The sequence below is a fragment of the Brienomyrus brachyistius genome, chromosome 23, assembly GCF_023856365.1.
Source record: "Brienomyrus brachyistius isolate T26 chromosome 23, BBRACH_0.4, whole genome shotgun sequence".
NCBI lineage: Eukaryota > Metazoa > Chordata > Actinopteri > Osteoglossiformes > Mormyridae > Brienomyrus > Brienomyrus brachyistius.
The window spans coordinates 8,854,265-8,870,836 of NC_064555.1; the positions used below are offsets into that span (position 1 = coordinate 8,854,265).

General features: G+C 47.0%; 1 protein-coding gene across 8 annotated transcripts in view; it reads right to left on the reverse strand.

Moving 5' to 3' along the window:
- The window catches only part of elmo1 (engulfment and cell motility 1 (ced-12 homolog, C. elegans)), a 293,132-nt gene that overhangs the window by 31,399 nt on the left and 245,161 nt on the right, over window positions 1-16,572 (reverse strand). For 4 of the 8 annotated variants that reach the window (XM_048994300.1, XM_048994299.1, XM_048994296.1 and 1 more), the window contains exons 2-15: window positions 13,575-13,700; window positions 13,335-13,375; window positions 13,050-13,122; window positions 12,770-12,820; window positions 12,110-12,279; window positions 9,838-9,873; window positions 7,488-7,587; window positions 6,752-6,903; window positions 6,437-6,515; window positions 5,603-5,641; window positions 5,301-5,351; window positions 4,810-4,932; window positions 4,383-4,511; window positions 785-889 (exon numbers count right to left, since the gene is read on the reverse strand). In XM_048994300.1, coding sequence (XP_048850257.1) covers window positions 785-889; window positions 4,383-4,511; window positions 4,810-4,932; window positions 5,301-5,351; window positions 5,603-5,641; window positions 6,437-6,515; window positions 6,752-6,903; window positions 7,488-7,587; window positions 9,838-9,873; window positions 12,110-12,279; window positions 12,770-12,820; window positions 13,050-13,122; window positions 13,335-13,375; window positions 13,575-13,652 — 1,227 coding nt within the window. In that variant the 5' untranslated portion in view covers window positions 13,653-13,700. Of the gene's footprint in view, window positions 1-784; window positions 890-4,382; window positions 4,513-4,809; window positions 4,933-5,300; window positions 5,352-5,602; window positions 5,642-6,436; window positions 6,516-6,751; window positions 6,904-7,487; window positions 7,588-9,837; window positions 9,874-12,109; window positions 12,280-12,769; window positions 12,821-13,049; window positions 13,123-13,334; window positions 13,376-13,574; window positions 13,701-14,863; window positions 15,087-16,572 lie in introns of those variants that run through there. The other 4 variants (XM_048994304.1, XM_048994303.1, XM_048994301.1 and 1 more) reach the window with 3 other exon arrangements.

A 16,572-nucleotide genomic window follows, 5' to 3' on the forward strand; every position in this document is an offset into this window, starting at 1 on the left:
GGAGAGACTGGGGCGACCAGATTAAATACATGAAAGGACATTAATGACTTAATGCAGTGCTCTGTACAGACCACAGGATAACAACAACCACGGTGATGGAGACGCAGGGTTGTTACTCTACGGTACTGCTGCCATTCCTCTAGCTGGTCCCGGTCAGTAGACTGTGTACGACTGTAGTGACCAAAGCTTCCAAGTGGAAATCCATCAGTTTGATTAAAGTTGGTCATGATGTCCGAGAAACCCCCATAAAGCGGAATGGCATTTGCATAACCTACACTGCACATTAGCATCATTTGGTTACGTATGCCTTGCCAGCCGGCTGACAGACCGGATACGAGACGACCCTCCTGGGTTTATAAACGTTCTGGGTATCAACAAACGCCAGCTAGAAACAGGACATTAAAATCTGCCACGTCGTTTATGACTTTTGTTGAGGACGATGACAAACCGGACTCATTAACATGGATGCGAGACATCAAGGAGAGAGGGCGTTGTATTTGACAGATACCAAATTGAATTTTTTGAGTAATCACAAAGACGACTGCAAATGGACAACTGTGAATGGGTTGGCAGTTTGAAGCAAAGTCGGATTCGGTAGGACGGACGGTCATGGTCACAGTCCCGGTGAGTCCCCCACCACTGACACTTAGCAGAAGATGACTGGTCAGGCTAATGAAACTCATTCATCTCACGCGGAAGATGCCAGCAATCGAGAGACGGATTAATGGGCACAGGAGATGGACGCGGGCAGCTCAGTGGCACGAGGAATGTGGGGAGGACTCACCCGGACATAAGCGTCCTGATGGTGTTTGGCGAAGTACAGCATGTTGTCCAGAGCCAGCATCCCTGGGGGGATCTGTGTGAAGTCGATGGCTGGGTTCACATGATTCTGGGGGGGGGGGGAGGAAGACAGACACAAGTTATAAAACACACACACACACACACGGCAGTGACATCGCTGCATCAGTCTCGCTAGCAGAATCTGAAAAGTGTGGTTTATTTCTGCAAATATGAATGGCCAGGACTCGCCGCACTCAGTGGGGGGGGGGGGGGGGGGGGGGGCGGGGTTCTGTGTTGGAAGGACCACCTGGCTTGTGACCCCTGGGGCACTTCGCCGGCTGAGACGAGGTCATAGAGCGTGCCAGGCATCCAAGGCCATCTGGCCAACAGTCACAGGGTCTGAAGACGGCCCACTGATTAAATTCATGATTTCCAGTGCCCTCAGAGAACCATTACATGCTCCCCAGGGTAGAATGCCCCCCCCCATAACACACAACAGCAGTATGGGGCTGGCCAGTGCTTTGTGGGTAAGGTGGTATCGTTGGTGGTATCTCCACGACAACCATCCATCACGGGATTCGCTTGTCTGCTGTCAGCCTGCTTGCGAACTGTGGTCCTGCCCTCTTTTTACCTCGTTAGGCTAAAAAGCCAGGCGAACGCAGCAGTAAGTGTGCCCGACTTCATTCATCGTGCAAACCGCTGCACCCTCTGCATTAATTAGGAGCCCACCCATGTTAGGCTTCAGGGCTCCATAATCAGGAGACAGTCTCATTATACGAGACAGACTCTGTAGATATCGATACAGAGAATCACTAATGTTAAGTCACACGGTCACATGACACATCTGCCACATTAGCTGCTGATATAATGACGCCCTCTAGGTACATCCTTAACCAAATGCGGCTTTCTTAAGACATACTGCACAGCTGGGTATTAACAGAAGTGATGTATATTAACGGTTTGGCTAATTAGTTATTAGAAGGCTTCCAGCTGGGGTTGTGTTAATGGAGATTCGGGGAAAGGAAACACAGTTTGACCAAACTGCCTCCCAAGAAGCCTTAGGTCTGTGACCCAAAATGAGAAAATGAGGTAAATGTTCAAGATTTCTCCACGGTTTCTAGCAAGCCGGCAGGTCACCTTCAAAAACGACAGGTGAGACTGAAATCTAGCAAGACTGAAATGCTGCTACCAAGGTGAATATATGTCAAACTTTGAAATAAATCACTGAATAAAATTCTTCCAGAGCGTGGGCCTCCACTTCCACCACTAACTTTGACATTTGTAATTGCGTTTATCAAGCCTTGGAATCAACAGGGGTTTGAGTTTCCTGCCATCCAATGAGATGCCGTTATTCAGGTCATGTGGTCGCCAGATGTCAAGGTCACTTCTTGTAAAGAAGGAAGGATCTTTGCAGGCTTCAGGATATGCAGGCATCAATTACAGGCCATTTCTTAATTAACCTTTTGCTTTGACTGAGCTATAGACTGAGCCATATTATGTTAAACTAATTATGTTAAAAGCAGCATGCTGAGGAGTCACTATAAATATTTCCAGTTGAGTTTAATCAAATTTTATGGAGGTAAATCCACACACCATGAGTAAAAAATGCTTATCAAAATGACCAGTGCTTAGGTCTCTTTGGTTGTTCAGACGCCACGAAAAATTAAACAGACGACGCTTTCAACTGAATTAAATAAGTTATTCAGCTTTCATTTCATAAAACAGTGACGTAAATTAATATAAAACCAGTTACTGCTTTCTAACAGTAGATAAAACTCAGTTGACTTTTATTTTATAAAACTTTAAAGGTTATCTGCCCTGAGAGCTCAGAAGGGGTGGGGGCGCATCACAGTGGCGCTGGCAGCCAGAGGGGACAGGAGCGTGACCTTCAGAGCCTGCACGGGTCACAACGTGCCACGACACCCCCTCACCCCTCGCAATCCAAGTCAGAAACGGACCCGTCAGAGAAGTACACCAAGCAAGGACAGAAAGATGCAAAAGCAAAACAGAAAATGTGCGCGATGTTACAGCACTTCCTGAGAGGTGGGGGCCACATCCCTGGGGAGGGATGCAAGGGCTGATGTCCAACAAAAATAGGTGGGGGGGTAGGGGGCAGAAAAAAACATGTTGGTCAATAAAGTAAAATATATAGTGACAAAAGGGCCTTGCTAGGATATCGCAGATGGATGAAAAACAGGAGATTTTACACACTCCAAATCAATACTCATTCTTTATGATTCACCTGTAATTGCAGTGCATGCCAGGAATCTTTGAATCTCAATCTCAGTAATTGCAGTATTACTACTAAATGTCAGTTACACACAGAAATTTCACAAAGAGGCAACAAACTAGCAACCCTAATCCAACCAGAACCCAAAAATTAAATGAGCTGAATGTGTCCTTATAATGACACAAGTTATTCAACACAATCATAGACTATGAAAAAAAATAGAATTAGTATAGAAAGTTTTTACGTTCTGGCTATTTAACAGTTGAAACTAACTTATTAATTCTAAGATATACCCCATGGCTTACATTGACGTTATTTTAATAACCTGCATCATTAGAGACAAACATCTATCCTTATCAGAGACATTTAAACATTTCCTCTCCTAAAGCTATAAAGCAAGTTAGACACACATATGCAATGCTGGCATCTTAACGATCTTAATATGTTTCGAATATCCGATTTCAAACAAGCTATTTATGTGGTTGAGCAGATGTAGGTGCTGTTAGGGGCATGAGTGACAAACTGGAACCAAAAGACTTATTACACCAGAGGAAGGTGAACTTCTCTCATCGGCCAACAGTATGAAGCTACAGAAATTTTTCTGAGACCCACCTTTAATGAGCTCATGAAGAACAAGAAACGTGATCAACACTTCATCCTACACCATCCTACAACACTCAAGAATAGTTACTCTCTCATTCCAACATCAATAGATTCGATAACACACAACACAATGAAATGTCTCCTTAGAGACTCCCCATGTGTGCATCAGAGCGATACCGCGAAACTAAGCTTTACTGCAGTCCCGACTCGAGACTGCTGCATGCGTACCCTTGTGCTCATAATCGGACACTTAACTGCATTTGTACAAGAGGAAGAAAAATGGGTCCGGAGTGTTCTTTTACACCGTGAGCGAGCAATCAAGCGATGCACCAATAAACCACGACTGATAAACGAGGGGTCACAGACCGCTGAAGCCCGAGAGGCTGAGGCTGCGTGCTCTGCATGAGGAAGGGGGCAGGCAGGCTGAGATGAAACCAAACGGCACTGCTTAGCCTGACCCCAAAGGCTCTCATTTACTGGCTCCTGGACCCTTAACACCTGTGCCTGGACAAGCGATACGAATCCTGTTCCGAACATCGAAACGATCTGGTTGTATTCAGACTGGTACGCTGCTGCCCTCTAGCACCCTCTAAAGGCAAGCGGTAAAACACTCTTGCACCAGGGTCACTGTGATCTGTGTTTACATGTCTGTTTGGTACCAGTGGTCAAAATCCCAAGATTCCCCATACCTAACGTCTCAGGAGCACTTGAAACACTCTGAAGACGAAGTCAATCGAAGAACCACCAGAGAAGGTCGACGGCCACTTACAATGAAGCCGAGCTTTTTGTAGTCCCTGGTGTACATGGACTTTCGCTTCTCGATGCTGCCACTGTTGTTCGGCTCACACTCCACATCAAATGCGATCCGGCGCAGCTCAAATATAATGTCCCTCTGGGCCTAGATGGGGAAATGGGAAACGGAGTCACTCAGTCAGTGCCCACGGCCTTTGAGCGGATTTGCAAGGGCTTTTACATGTAGAGGATGAGCTCTGACAACCACCGAGAAGACGTAGACAGGGAAAGCAACGCAAAAACAATGAATTTAAGCTTAGCTGAATGTCTCCCGCAGGGCTTTGGCACCTTTAGCATGGATATAGAATGGCTACGTTGGGTTGGTTCATCAGAGAACTACCTGTTAAAGAATTCACTAATAGGGAGAGGGTCAGTAAACACAGAAGCTCCCGAAAATGCCTCACCTGGTCTTGAGGGTCCATCTTAGTCATCATTCTGTCCTCCAGAAGGTTGAAGGTGAGCACCTGGTGGACATAGAGCTGGTGGGCCATCTCCTCGTTGATCGGCTTGGTGCTCCGAATAACGTTCTGTGTGGGTAGAAAGGGATCAACGCAGTGGGTGAGGAGGCACAGAGAGAGGGTATCACTCAGATTTTGTCATCGCCGCACTCCAACTGAGTAAGACACCAAGCCAGGCAAGGGAGGTATGTTCTGAAAGGTTGATGTCGGTTGGAATTTTCATCATCAAGAAAGGTCAATGTTGTGAGGAAGGATCACATGATGTATAGGACCAAGCTCTTCAACCTCATTCAGGGGGGTGGGGGGGCGGATAAGCCTGCCAGGTTTCCAGCTGACTATGACAGCCTCTGGATTATCATGTTAGGCCGTCCAGCTGAGTCAGACAGCAGACAGCCCAGGTCGTGAAAGGTAGCATCTTCCTTCCCAGGGATACTCACGGTGAGGATGATGTTGCGTAACTGTTTCTGGGCCAAGATGTGGGCCATTTCCTGGTGAAGGTGGGGATAAGAGAACATCAGTCAGAGAGAACCTGAGCTTTTCATTACACTGAAACGAAAAACACACACAGGAAGGAACACGGAGGAGGCAGAAGAGGGTCTTGCAAATGCAACAGCATCACTCTATGCATCTCGACAGGGAACAGAAAAATGCACAGAGACAAAGAGAAGGACAGACGGAGCGAAATGGACGCGCAGTGAAGCCAGGACACCTACGGTTTAACCGTGACTGGAGCACTTACTGTCAGGGGACAATCGAGGATGTTGACATTGTCATCAAGCTACCGTTTTAGTGCAGCAGAGAGAGGAAGAGAGAGGAGGCAGAGACTTGTTAGTTGAGCAGCTGCGGAGTCATGCCAGGGGGCTTAAACTAATGAATGGAGAAGCTTAGAGACAGCTGAAGCTGGTACCAGTTGGCGGACCAAGGGTTTCTCCACGACGGTCTTAGCATACGAGCCACTGGCACATGACGCGAAGGATCTAACTCTATGCCCTTCTGATCCCGCCTCCGTTTCATAATCCCCCTCATAAATCCAAGCTACCAAACATTCACCTTGGTGACAGCAGACTCATCAAGGACGCACACGTGTATCAGGAGACTTCATAAGTACGTGTCTGATTTACCCCCCCCCCACCAACGTGGCAGTTTGGGCTATGGGAGTCAGTGGATGTTACCCCCACCCCCAACACCACCCACACACCACATTTCGCCTAGGGCTTGACTGGGATCTGATGGGTGACTTAATAATTCAGAACTGCCTGAATTGCCACAAGCGACTGGCATGATGTCACCAGAAATATGGGTGGGGTCAGACTGCGTCACATGACCGAGAAGCTTCACGGCCAGAGGACGAAGCCAGTGGGTAACAGGGCTGCAGCTGAGGTACAAACTCACAGGAGAAACCGGCGCACAAAAACACAACATAGAGACTGAGGCTCCCACACAATTACATTACACGAGGCGACAGGAGAGTGATACAGGTCTAAAGATAGCACAATCTTCAGCAATTTCGGGAAAAAAATTACCCATCTTGAGTACGACACACACACAGTAAAAGAATGATGGACATCTTTACCTGTCGTTTCTCCTCTGGGGCCTTCAGAAACAAGGCATTAATAACAGCAATGGTGTACGTCTGAATGTCCTGCTCAGTTCTGCCACAAAAGGGACAACAGCAGCATTAGACAGTACTGCACGATGCCATTGCTGATAACATGTTCACTACAGCTTATATGCTGCAAGGTTTTAAACGCCCCCAACCACGAGGACACTGATATCTAAGCACCCTAATGGAGGTACATTCTTCCACAGGCTTGAGTATAAGGCATCGACGCAACAACGAAATGAAATTTGATGGACGATCAGGCGAGCGGCAAAAACAATGCCTCACCCTTGTAGGTGTGGTATGAGCTGCCCGATAGTGATCTCTTGCGCCACCTTCTGGTAGAGATCTTGACTGTTCAACACCATGGACTCCAAAATGGCCAGGGACCGCTGGAGCACGGCAGTGTCCATGGCAGACTTGTTCACATAACTTGCAATCTGCAAACAAAATACATTCTAAAAATGTGAAATTACAGAACTATTTATTTTGGGCTTTCTTTTTGCACCCTTGAGGAAGGGTACACTAAAGATATCAGTCTTCCTTTCTGGCATCTTCAAATGAACTGTTATCTTCAGTGAATGATGTCCTTCCTTAAAAAGCTTGATGCATTCATATTCCTATTCCCTTTACAGTCTTTGCACTTCAAGGCACGATCGACTCTTTTAGCAATGTTCAACCTCAAATCTACAAGCTCCTCCACAACCTTTAAATCTTACACTTCAAAGACTCAACTGATGTCTTTTCTTTTTTCTATTTTTTTTTTTTTTTAAAGCATCACTAAATTTTACGAACAGCTTTTCCACAAAGCTTAACAGGAATTTTCCCACGGAGAAACAGTAAGTGCGAGAGTCACAAATTCGGCTGCGGATAATGAAAACGTCTGGTCTATGGATGACAGTGAATGGGTGGCTGGCAAACAGGGTCAGGTGACCTGGCCAATCAATAAACCGGATGCTGCACATGGAAAACCAGCATCCACTGTTGCCCTGAGTGGCGTTGCCACCATCTCCCGCAAACGCACCTTTTTGATAAAGGGCACAGAGAAAGTGTCCCAGGAGACAATGCCGTGGTCCATGAGCTCGACGAACGCCGTCAGCGTGAATGACAACAGGTCTCCGAAGCTGGAACAGATGAGATACACAACAACCAATCGCATCACTTCTGTTGACACACAGGGAAGCCAAGCAAAAGCACTGGTGGAGGGGTGGGTGGGCGGAACATAGCGGCGTGCAGGCAGAGCTGCAGTCAGATGCGCTGGACCAGAGGCACGGACATGAGGGCAGCTCCACAGCGCGGTGGTTACTGACGGTGCTCTGACACCTGGTCACCAGAAGGGGGCACCAGAGGGAGCCAGAGCAAGCGTCAAAGCTGGACAGCATTCCCATGCATGGTTATCTGGTCATTAGTAAACTGGTCAACGGGTCACATGTAATCAAGAGAGGTTAGCCCGTAAGATGAACAGGAATTTTAAAGAACAACAGACATATTACACACTGAAAGTGATGTTACAAGCCTTCACATATTACATACTGCCTTTAAAGAGATACCAACACTATGCTACATTTCAACATTGTATTAATTTTTTTACAAAAAAAAGCATATCATTGCCTATGGAAATCCTGCCATAGATAAAACATGACGATTTACAAACCAAAAACTTGATACGGTCTATTACTACATTTTTTTTTCTCCTTTAAATTCACTGCTTTCAGGTGCTTTGTAAATTTTTTGATATTTCAACATGTACTAATTTTTATAGCTGTAAATCACATGTACAGTATTTTGAAACAAATACCACGATTAAGCTCAGTTTATGTTTTATTGTCATACTCTACATCCACTTCGCTTTGTATCTTCATTATTAACAACACTGCCCTCTCCTGGCTGTGAACACAAAAGGCAGTCAAAGCTACCAGCTAAAATGCATTTAAAAAATAACATTACTGCATTCCCTCTTTAAACGCAGGTTTTCAGGCATCCGAGAAATCTTTTTTTTTTTTTTTTTTGCTCTTTTAAACACGGAATTAGGGTTAAAACAGGTCAGCGGTGCAGTTCACAGAGAGGTCACCATTTACAACAGAAACCTTTTCAATCTACATTATAAAGAACGTCATAAAGCCGCTTTCTTAAAACAAGCATTTCTTCGGTAAAGCAGTGAACCCCAAGTGGCAATCAATATTTACACGGACACAAACTATATCTGCGTAAACAAAAGGACCCAACATGCTACACAATGCTGGTCCTGTTATCCTTCAGGGTAACTGATCACCGATTAAAACAGATGACTGTCAGGTGAGACAGTACAGCGGACAGTTCTAGCTAGTTCTAGGTATCCATTCGCGATCTCGGAAGCTTGCGGCTTTGCAAAAGCTCCTTCCGGCTGAGAGCCAAATATCTGAACTAATGTAGCCAATCAAACGTAATTCTGAGCAAAAACAAGAGACCAGAACCAGGATTGGAGACGGTCGGCTGGACATATGGAACACATGTAGATAACCAGTACATGGATATAAAGCATTTTGCAAATAAAACAAAACACTGATTTAAAGAAGAAAAAAAAACACAGGAAGTTAATTACAGAAAAAATAAGCATAAAAGCAATCCCCACTTAATTGCAGAATTCTTTGCAAGGATTCCATAATTACGACTCAAGCGGGACCTCTAAAGTATACATCCTTTGCTGCTCCATCTACACAATTCATCAGCGTTTGTTTTTTTTACATCCTATGTAAAAAATAGAAAATAGATATAAATAGAAAATGTGCTGCACTTGTGCAGGTGAATCTCCCATATATAAAGGACTAAGAGGAATGCATAGGGGTGTGCAGAAGGTTTGAATCTACATCGGGACTAAAAATCTGCACATGCCAGTCATTAGTCATGTGATCCATGAGTGAGAAACCTCACAGTAACTGGGTGCTTATATCAAGTCCTAATCTACATTCACGGTAAAAACTACTCTACGTTTAAAGCACACACCACTACAGGTGGGGGCCTCCCACCATTTTGCCCAGCATAGAAGTAAATTTAGCTTGGTGCTTACAGAACCAGCACAAAAGACTGATGCTAGTGCTTCACAAGGAAGGTACCAAACCCATACAGCACCCTCCACCAAGAAAGCATGCCCTGCGTGGGCTTGGGTTATGAAGTGTCCGTTTTGAAATCAGGGGGAGTTTTGGCCGACATCACATGCAGGACGAGCAGAAGAGAGGATTGGTCACATGGAACGAATGAAGATCTTCGTGGCTGACGCTCATCCGGGGGAGAGGGGGGGGGGGTGGGGGATGAGAGGCCCAAGCCAAATCATGCAAAATTCGGTCAGTATATTAGGAGGAGAAATAGGCAGTGGGGTTTTCCGGGTGGGGGCTTACCAGGGCTTCATTATCTTCTGAAGTTTCTGATACCGTCTGCAAAGATTTAAAAACTTTGACGTCAGGGACACAGCAAAACAACATGGCTGAACATGACACAGAAGAGAGGATATGGACATAGAGACAAATCGGATGCCGCCTGTCGGACTCCGTAAGATTTCTTTAAAAAATAAAAATAAAAAAGGGAAAAAAAACACTCTGGGGGGGGGGGGATTTGGATTTTTCTGGAAATCCTCCTAGGACTGGGAGGCACATCACCATTAACCCTTTCTACACTTTGCAAAGAGGGCTGTAACCATGAAAGTGAGAGCTATGCTGTTAAAATACAATAAAGGTTCTCACTCAAAACTGACGACACCGGTGAAGGACGTTGCTAAGTCCAGGATACAAGCAAGCAAACGTTAGAAAAATGAAATAAAATACTTCCAGTTGAATTGTGACCCCACATTCAGGGATGTGATACATTATCACGCGACTGCATTTAGATACACGCTGACCAAATCTGAACATTGGGTCTTGTTACCATCTCATTTTCGAGTGTCCTGTCAGCAAGCTGCGTTAATGGGAACACCAGTCTACGAAAAGAAATATTTCAACCCCCCCCTCCCCCCCACCTGATTGGTCTGATTAGATTATCAGGAAATTTTAAAGCTTCTTACAGATACAACCTACCAATCTTTGTAACCCTAGCCTTTCATTTTTATAGACGTCGAGTAGAAAAAAATACTGCTAAACTTTATACCAAGTCTTGGTGGCACCCAGCAATTGAGTAATCAATGTCAAACTGTCAGATTAAAATTGACCTGTCAATGAGTTCTAATTGTTAAAAAATGTTAACAAGGATGGTTGCCAGGATGCAATGAGAATGGCTGCCAGGGGGGTATGAATTATAGAAACTGGGACCCTGGGGTTCGCATTGTCCAAACAGCCTTTCAAACTTCTTGGCCTGTGTAATGACAAATTCGGCACTAGATGGTGCTACACAATTGCAAAAAAATTGCACTTTAGCGCTATAGCTTTCTGTCTGAACGCGGGCGCTAACCGCTAACGCTAAGCAGAACAAAAGCCGGACTACGCAGAAGTCGGCCCGGATCAGGGTCAGGGGTCCCATCTTCAGAATCTGTAAACCATAAAGCATAGAGCTCCTCCTAAATAATTCATCCAAAAGGCTTGGCAGGCAGCTTACACTGGAGTCTGCTCTCCAGCTGCATCAGGATAGAACCTGATGGGATTTACCGTGAGAGGTAAGCTTGCAATTTGGCTTTATAGAGAAAGGGTTTGAAGAGTGACGCCAATGGGGAAAGAAGCCTGACGGGGCGGATCTGAGGCAGGAGAGCCATAGTCTGGGGAAAAAAAATAGATTAACTGTGAGATGGGGGCATTTAAGGGCACCACCTTGGGATGTGTCTATGTGCATTAGCGTAGTCAGGATCTGTCCATGAACAGCCAAGGGCAAGGTGGTGTTACCCTCAGCGGACTCCTGGCTGTTCCCAGGCAAAAAGCTGTCCCCCCACCCCCACCCCTTAAAAGAATGGCTGAATCCTCTATAGTCGACCCCTAGAGGGAGGCCAGTGGCTGCCAGTCTGAGAAATGGGTCGAATATCAAAATGGAAATAAATAAAATCGATGAACTTCCCCACGTGTGACCTGGCTCATATAATCACTTAGGAATGAGTTTAACTTCTGAAACTGGCACAGCAGTGGGAACACAGATTCCCTGTATCACAAGCATCCGCTGCTGAACAGGCAGCAGGTGGCGCTGCGGTTAATGACCTTAAAGTTGCTGGCTTGTGTCGCAGAAGGGGCCTCCGCCGTGGAACCCAGCTCTATTAATCTCTGTAGGAGAGAGCGTCCTCTAAGCTCCGTGAGCGTGGCAGTATCGCGGTGGGAGCCTGCGGGCGGCCTGCCCTTGTCTGCCTCACTATGGGGATTTTTCCACCTAACACTGAGTGCACAGCATGGCAGGGGGGGGCTGCTGACAGAACGGACCTGAAAGTGGAGGCTGTGCCAAGACCCAATGCTCCAAGAACTCTCACCAATCAATGGTCTGGAGAACATATAAAACTAGCTTATAAATACGAAGTGAATGTGCAAATACCTTCATAAATACACATATAACTGAAGACGTTAATGTGACTGCATTGACTAAAGCGGGTAAGTTTAAGTGATTTGCAGTTGCAGGAGTGTAGGGGCCTGCTGTACGGCTTCCCTCGAGAGACGGAGGGAGAGGCGACGCGATGACGACCAGTTGACAGAAGGGCGGCGCACTTACTCGGTGCCGCTCTCCACCATCTGGGTGAGCAGGGAGATGCCGTCCAGGTTGATGAACTCCTGGGCGAAGGTGATGTCGCGCGATGCGTTGGCCAGGTCCTTCAGGGCCTCCAGTTTGGCGTCCATGCTGGACGACTGGATCCGCTCGTGGAGCTGCTGTGCCGTCTGGGCCTGAAGGGGGGGGGGGGGGGCACCATTAGCACATGGCAGCATCACACACGCCGCAGGTTCGAAAGGTAGGATACCGAGTTAGGGGAGCTGCTAAAGATCTCCATGAAAGTTGCCAACCCAGACCAATCCAATTGTGTTCCAAATGCTGTAGGGCTCAAACTGTCCTAACACCCCCCCACCCCATCACAGCACCCCTGACTGGAGTGGAGAGAGATGAATTTTGCAAGGTTAGGCCCCATAACAACAAGGAACGAGAGACAACACATTAAACTGCAAAGTAGGCGAGCTAATTAATAAGCTAGCAGACAATTAATAACTAAACAATGCAATAATAACCACCCACACACATGCTCATACGTTATAATTACACTTAACAGGCGTGATGAGACCCATGACCCCCATGCAAAAATGGTCACAGATTATGCAATAAAATCCCCATGAAAGAGCCAGAGTGCATGAAGCTTAAGATCACAACCGGACTGTGACTCACAGGGGACGTAGTCAGCCTCAGAATCGAACCATTTTTGATCTCGTTGCGATTCTAAAAATCAAAGAAATTGGGTTACAGTACAGAAACTAGACTTACTTTTAAGGAAGTTTATATTAACACCAAATATATGGCTACAGTTTGTTTACCAGTGATGACTGAATTTAAACTACACAAATGCCATGTCTGATCTGCACATACATCTTGCGGTTCAATCTGACACATTAAAATGAATTAATGTCCTGATGTGGATACTGTTTGCACACTGACGCAAATAACTCACCTTTTCAGTGATGTAGAAATTAGTGGCGTCGCCATTTTGTAGAGCATAATTTTCATGGTTCCCCAAGGACCAGCTGAACAAAACAGGAGGCGGACATTCAGAAGGGCAGTGTGACAGGAGTCAGGGAAGCAGACATTTTATTTATCCTACAAAGTCACGTACGGCACAGGTAACATACAGGAGGCAGACATACGTGCAGACGGGCATTGAGTTCACCAGAGGACACACCTCAGCAGATGTTGGAACATGCAAAAGTGAACGACCTAGAACCACAACGAGACTTACCCCTCACAAACTTCTTTAATGATCGCCGAGAGGGGCTTTTTCTAAACACCATAAAAACACGAGAAAAAGCACATTAAAAAGTGACCCATGGGAACATGCACACTTAACTCTGCAGTTATTCTCCAAAGGTCAGGTGGGGGGGGGGGGGGGGGGACAGACTGCGTTCTTAGTCTCTGTGTTCAGTCGGATCAACCAACGAAAGTCTCCAAGGCCACGTGGCTGGGGCGACCTCCCACTCACCTGGTCTATCTCCATGAGGCGAGGGAAAGCCCCCGGCCACTCGATAGCCACCTTCACGATGTCGGCGGGAGGCGGCATGCTGGAGGGCACTGCTGTCCTTCACTGCTTCCCTGCTTTCATACAAACCTGCGTGGGGGTAAAACCGGAAGCATTTTACCCCAGACCACCAGTCACCTACCCAAGATGCAGAACCCCAACCATTCACCCTGTAATTAAGCTGAACGCGTCGCAGCTCCCTGCCGAAGTGTTAGTGAGTCGAAGGCGACGGTCCAGTCTAATCCAAAGACGTTTTGGAGGCTCGGGTTGGGGCCACCCCCTGACCATCTCTCACTTGCACCAGCCAGACTAAAAATATTCCAACCGCCATACTGAAATTACCAGAAAGAACACCTCATTTACGTCATTAGGGATGCCTAGTTTTAAACAGGCTGCCTGTGGAAATTGCAACCTTTCCAGGGGTCAAAGCCCTGCGAAAATAAACAAAAAAAAATGTAACGCGGCCAGCTAGACAGTAGTCATCAGCATGCAGTTGTGTGCAGAGGTTCTAACCTCAATAGCTGGCATAAGGAACTGAAAGAATCACACTTCTCAGAATGCTGACACTCAGTCTCCGACAAGTGAGAAACCGAACGCATTTAATAAATAAAGAAACATGATCAAGCCGAGATTAGCAGGAACATATCAGCTCCGAGGGTAATGCTGAGATGTTTGTCCCATCAGCGAGAGGGAGTACTGTACTCAAAGACAGATTCCTCTCATAACTGCAGTGACCTCAGGTTTTGGGGGCAGACTCACCAAACATGAACAGTTTAGCTTTAGGATGAAGGTGTGAGTGACCAGACGTGAGGCCCCTGTCCACAGCTCTCAGAACTGGAATATGTGAGAGGAGCAGGCTGGTCGTCTTAATGGTTACCATACAATACTGAGCAACTGTGGATTCAGCCCCCCCCCCCCGACCACGCACACACAGAACCATTCTAGAGGGAAGATGAAGATTACCTTCATCATCATCAGTGCCAAATTAATCGACCTGTAAAACATCAAAACCCAGGAAGCCACCGAATGAGATAATGGTTGACAGAGACTGCTGGTCTTCTCATTCCTTAACTCCCAGCAGGCACCACTTCCACTCTGTATGCCAAGCAGAAACTCATATACTTGTCTTCCCAGACCCTCACCTACAAAGGCGCCAATGCGGTCAGCCACAGTCGGCGGTACAGTGAGGGGTTCCCCTTTACGTCCACGCCCAGATTTTCACGGTCTGACATCTGGCTCGCTCTGCAACTCACCGCCAGTGCACCCATGCCACACCAGTCCCGGCGCCGTGTTCCATGCAGGACCGCTCAGTACGTGAATGCTGTGCGCACGTGATGGCAGCCTCCCCCGTAATTTGATTGACCTCCACAGATCAGAGGGGTTTCTCTAGTAGTGATGAGCCAATGAAGCTTCATGAGCCCCACTAGACGATGCTTGGTTTGCTCTGGAGCATACTTTTTGCCCTTTTTTTGACAGCGCCATTTAGTGGGGTCAAAAAAATACAGCAATTGGTTCATGAAGCGTCATTTTGTCCGTTACTCGAGCCTTCCCTGAAAAGAGTAAGAAGTTTGCTTTGGGAGAACAGCGGCTTGTGTAGAACATGAAGCTGGGCCAAAAGTAACAGTGAAAGGGAAACAAACCACGGCACACGACCAGGGCTGACAATCTGGGACATTAGTAGAAGGCCCACAGCCTTTCCCTGCATATTAAGCCTCATTATACCTGTCCAATGACTAGTGAGCCCCCACCCTTGGTTCACATGTAGACGGTCTGCCTGCAGGGCCAGGCTGACTTAATTGTACAAGTTAATCACATGCAACTCCAAAATAAATCTGAGCAAATCATTGAGGGGTAAACACAGATGGGTGGGTTCTTATGTTATATCAAGATGGCCACATCGCCTGTGATGCCCAGTCCCTTCAGATGGAGCCACATGGAGGCGTCTCTCCACATTCTGAATGCTTCAGCGTGCACATGGGCGATACTCCCACAAAGCCTGACCAGCATGTGTCCCCTCGTGAAAACGTGAGTCGGACAGGACCGTGCGTCATGTGTGACTCACACTGAAAAACCCAAGACTCCTCCAGCTGGGCTCTGTCCTAGCCAGCTCCATGAGGCTGCCTCGGTTTCTAGGGTGTGCATAAGTTTGGGCAGCTCTTTCCATAAACACACACTCCTAAGCCTACCTAGGGAACTGCCTCTTATCCAGCAGCATGTCGTCATGTCCCCAAGTGGTTTTGACACTAGTATCATCATCATCATCATCATCATCATCATCATCTGCAGCAGCTGCAGCAGCAACATTCTGACCTCAAGATTAAAACTTAAAGAAAAACACTACAGAAAATGATTTGTCTATTTCTTGTCCAGTCGAATGACCATGGACATATCTGGTTCTGTCCAGATTGATGGTTAGCAGGTGAGACTCGTTGAGATACATCCTTCGCACATTCTGTTAAAAGCCTAAATCAGCAGCTGACACCACTCTCAAAGGCGCCTGACATCAGCATCGACCTTGCACGCCGTCAAGGTCACAGAGGGGCGTCTGGCAAGGCGCAGCTGCAGAGTGGGAGACAGGAGCCCCCTCAGGGTGCGCCGAGGTCAATCCACCCTTCCCACCTCGGATCCAGCCTCGGCAGCTGAGTTATGTAATGTTCCTGGAACTCTGAAAATGGCTTCGAGCCATCGAAACCCGAGAAGACGCAGGCCGTTATTTTCCCCAGAATGGGAAGAACGTGGCGTCACCGTTCACCTTGAGATCATCGACTGACCCTCGCTGGACGCGAAATGCCGGGGGCCCGGCGCCGCCGTTCGCTGACCGGATAACTTGTGTGGGAGGCAGATTTCAGCCCACAGCTCAAACAGGAACCTGCGCCGCAGCGAACAGGAGGCCCCGCGCTCAGTGCAGACATTTTTAAAGCTTTTCTGCAGCCTCAGCGTTTTTGAAGGGCCTTGTCGAGAG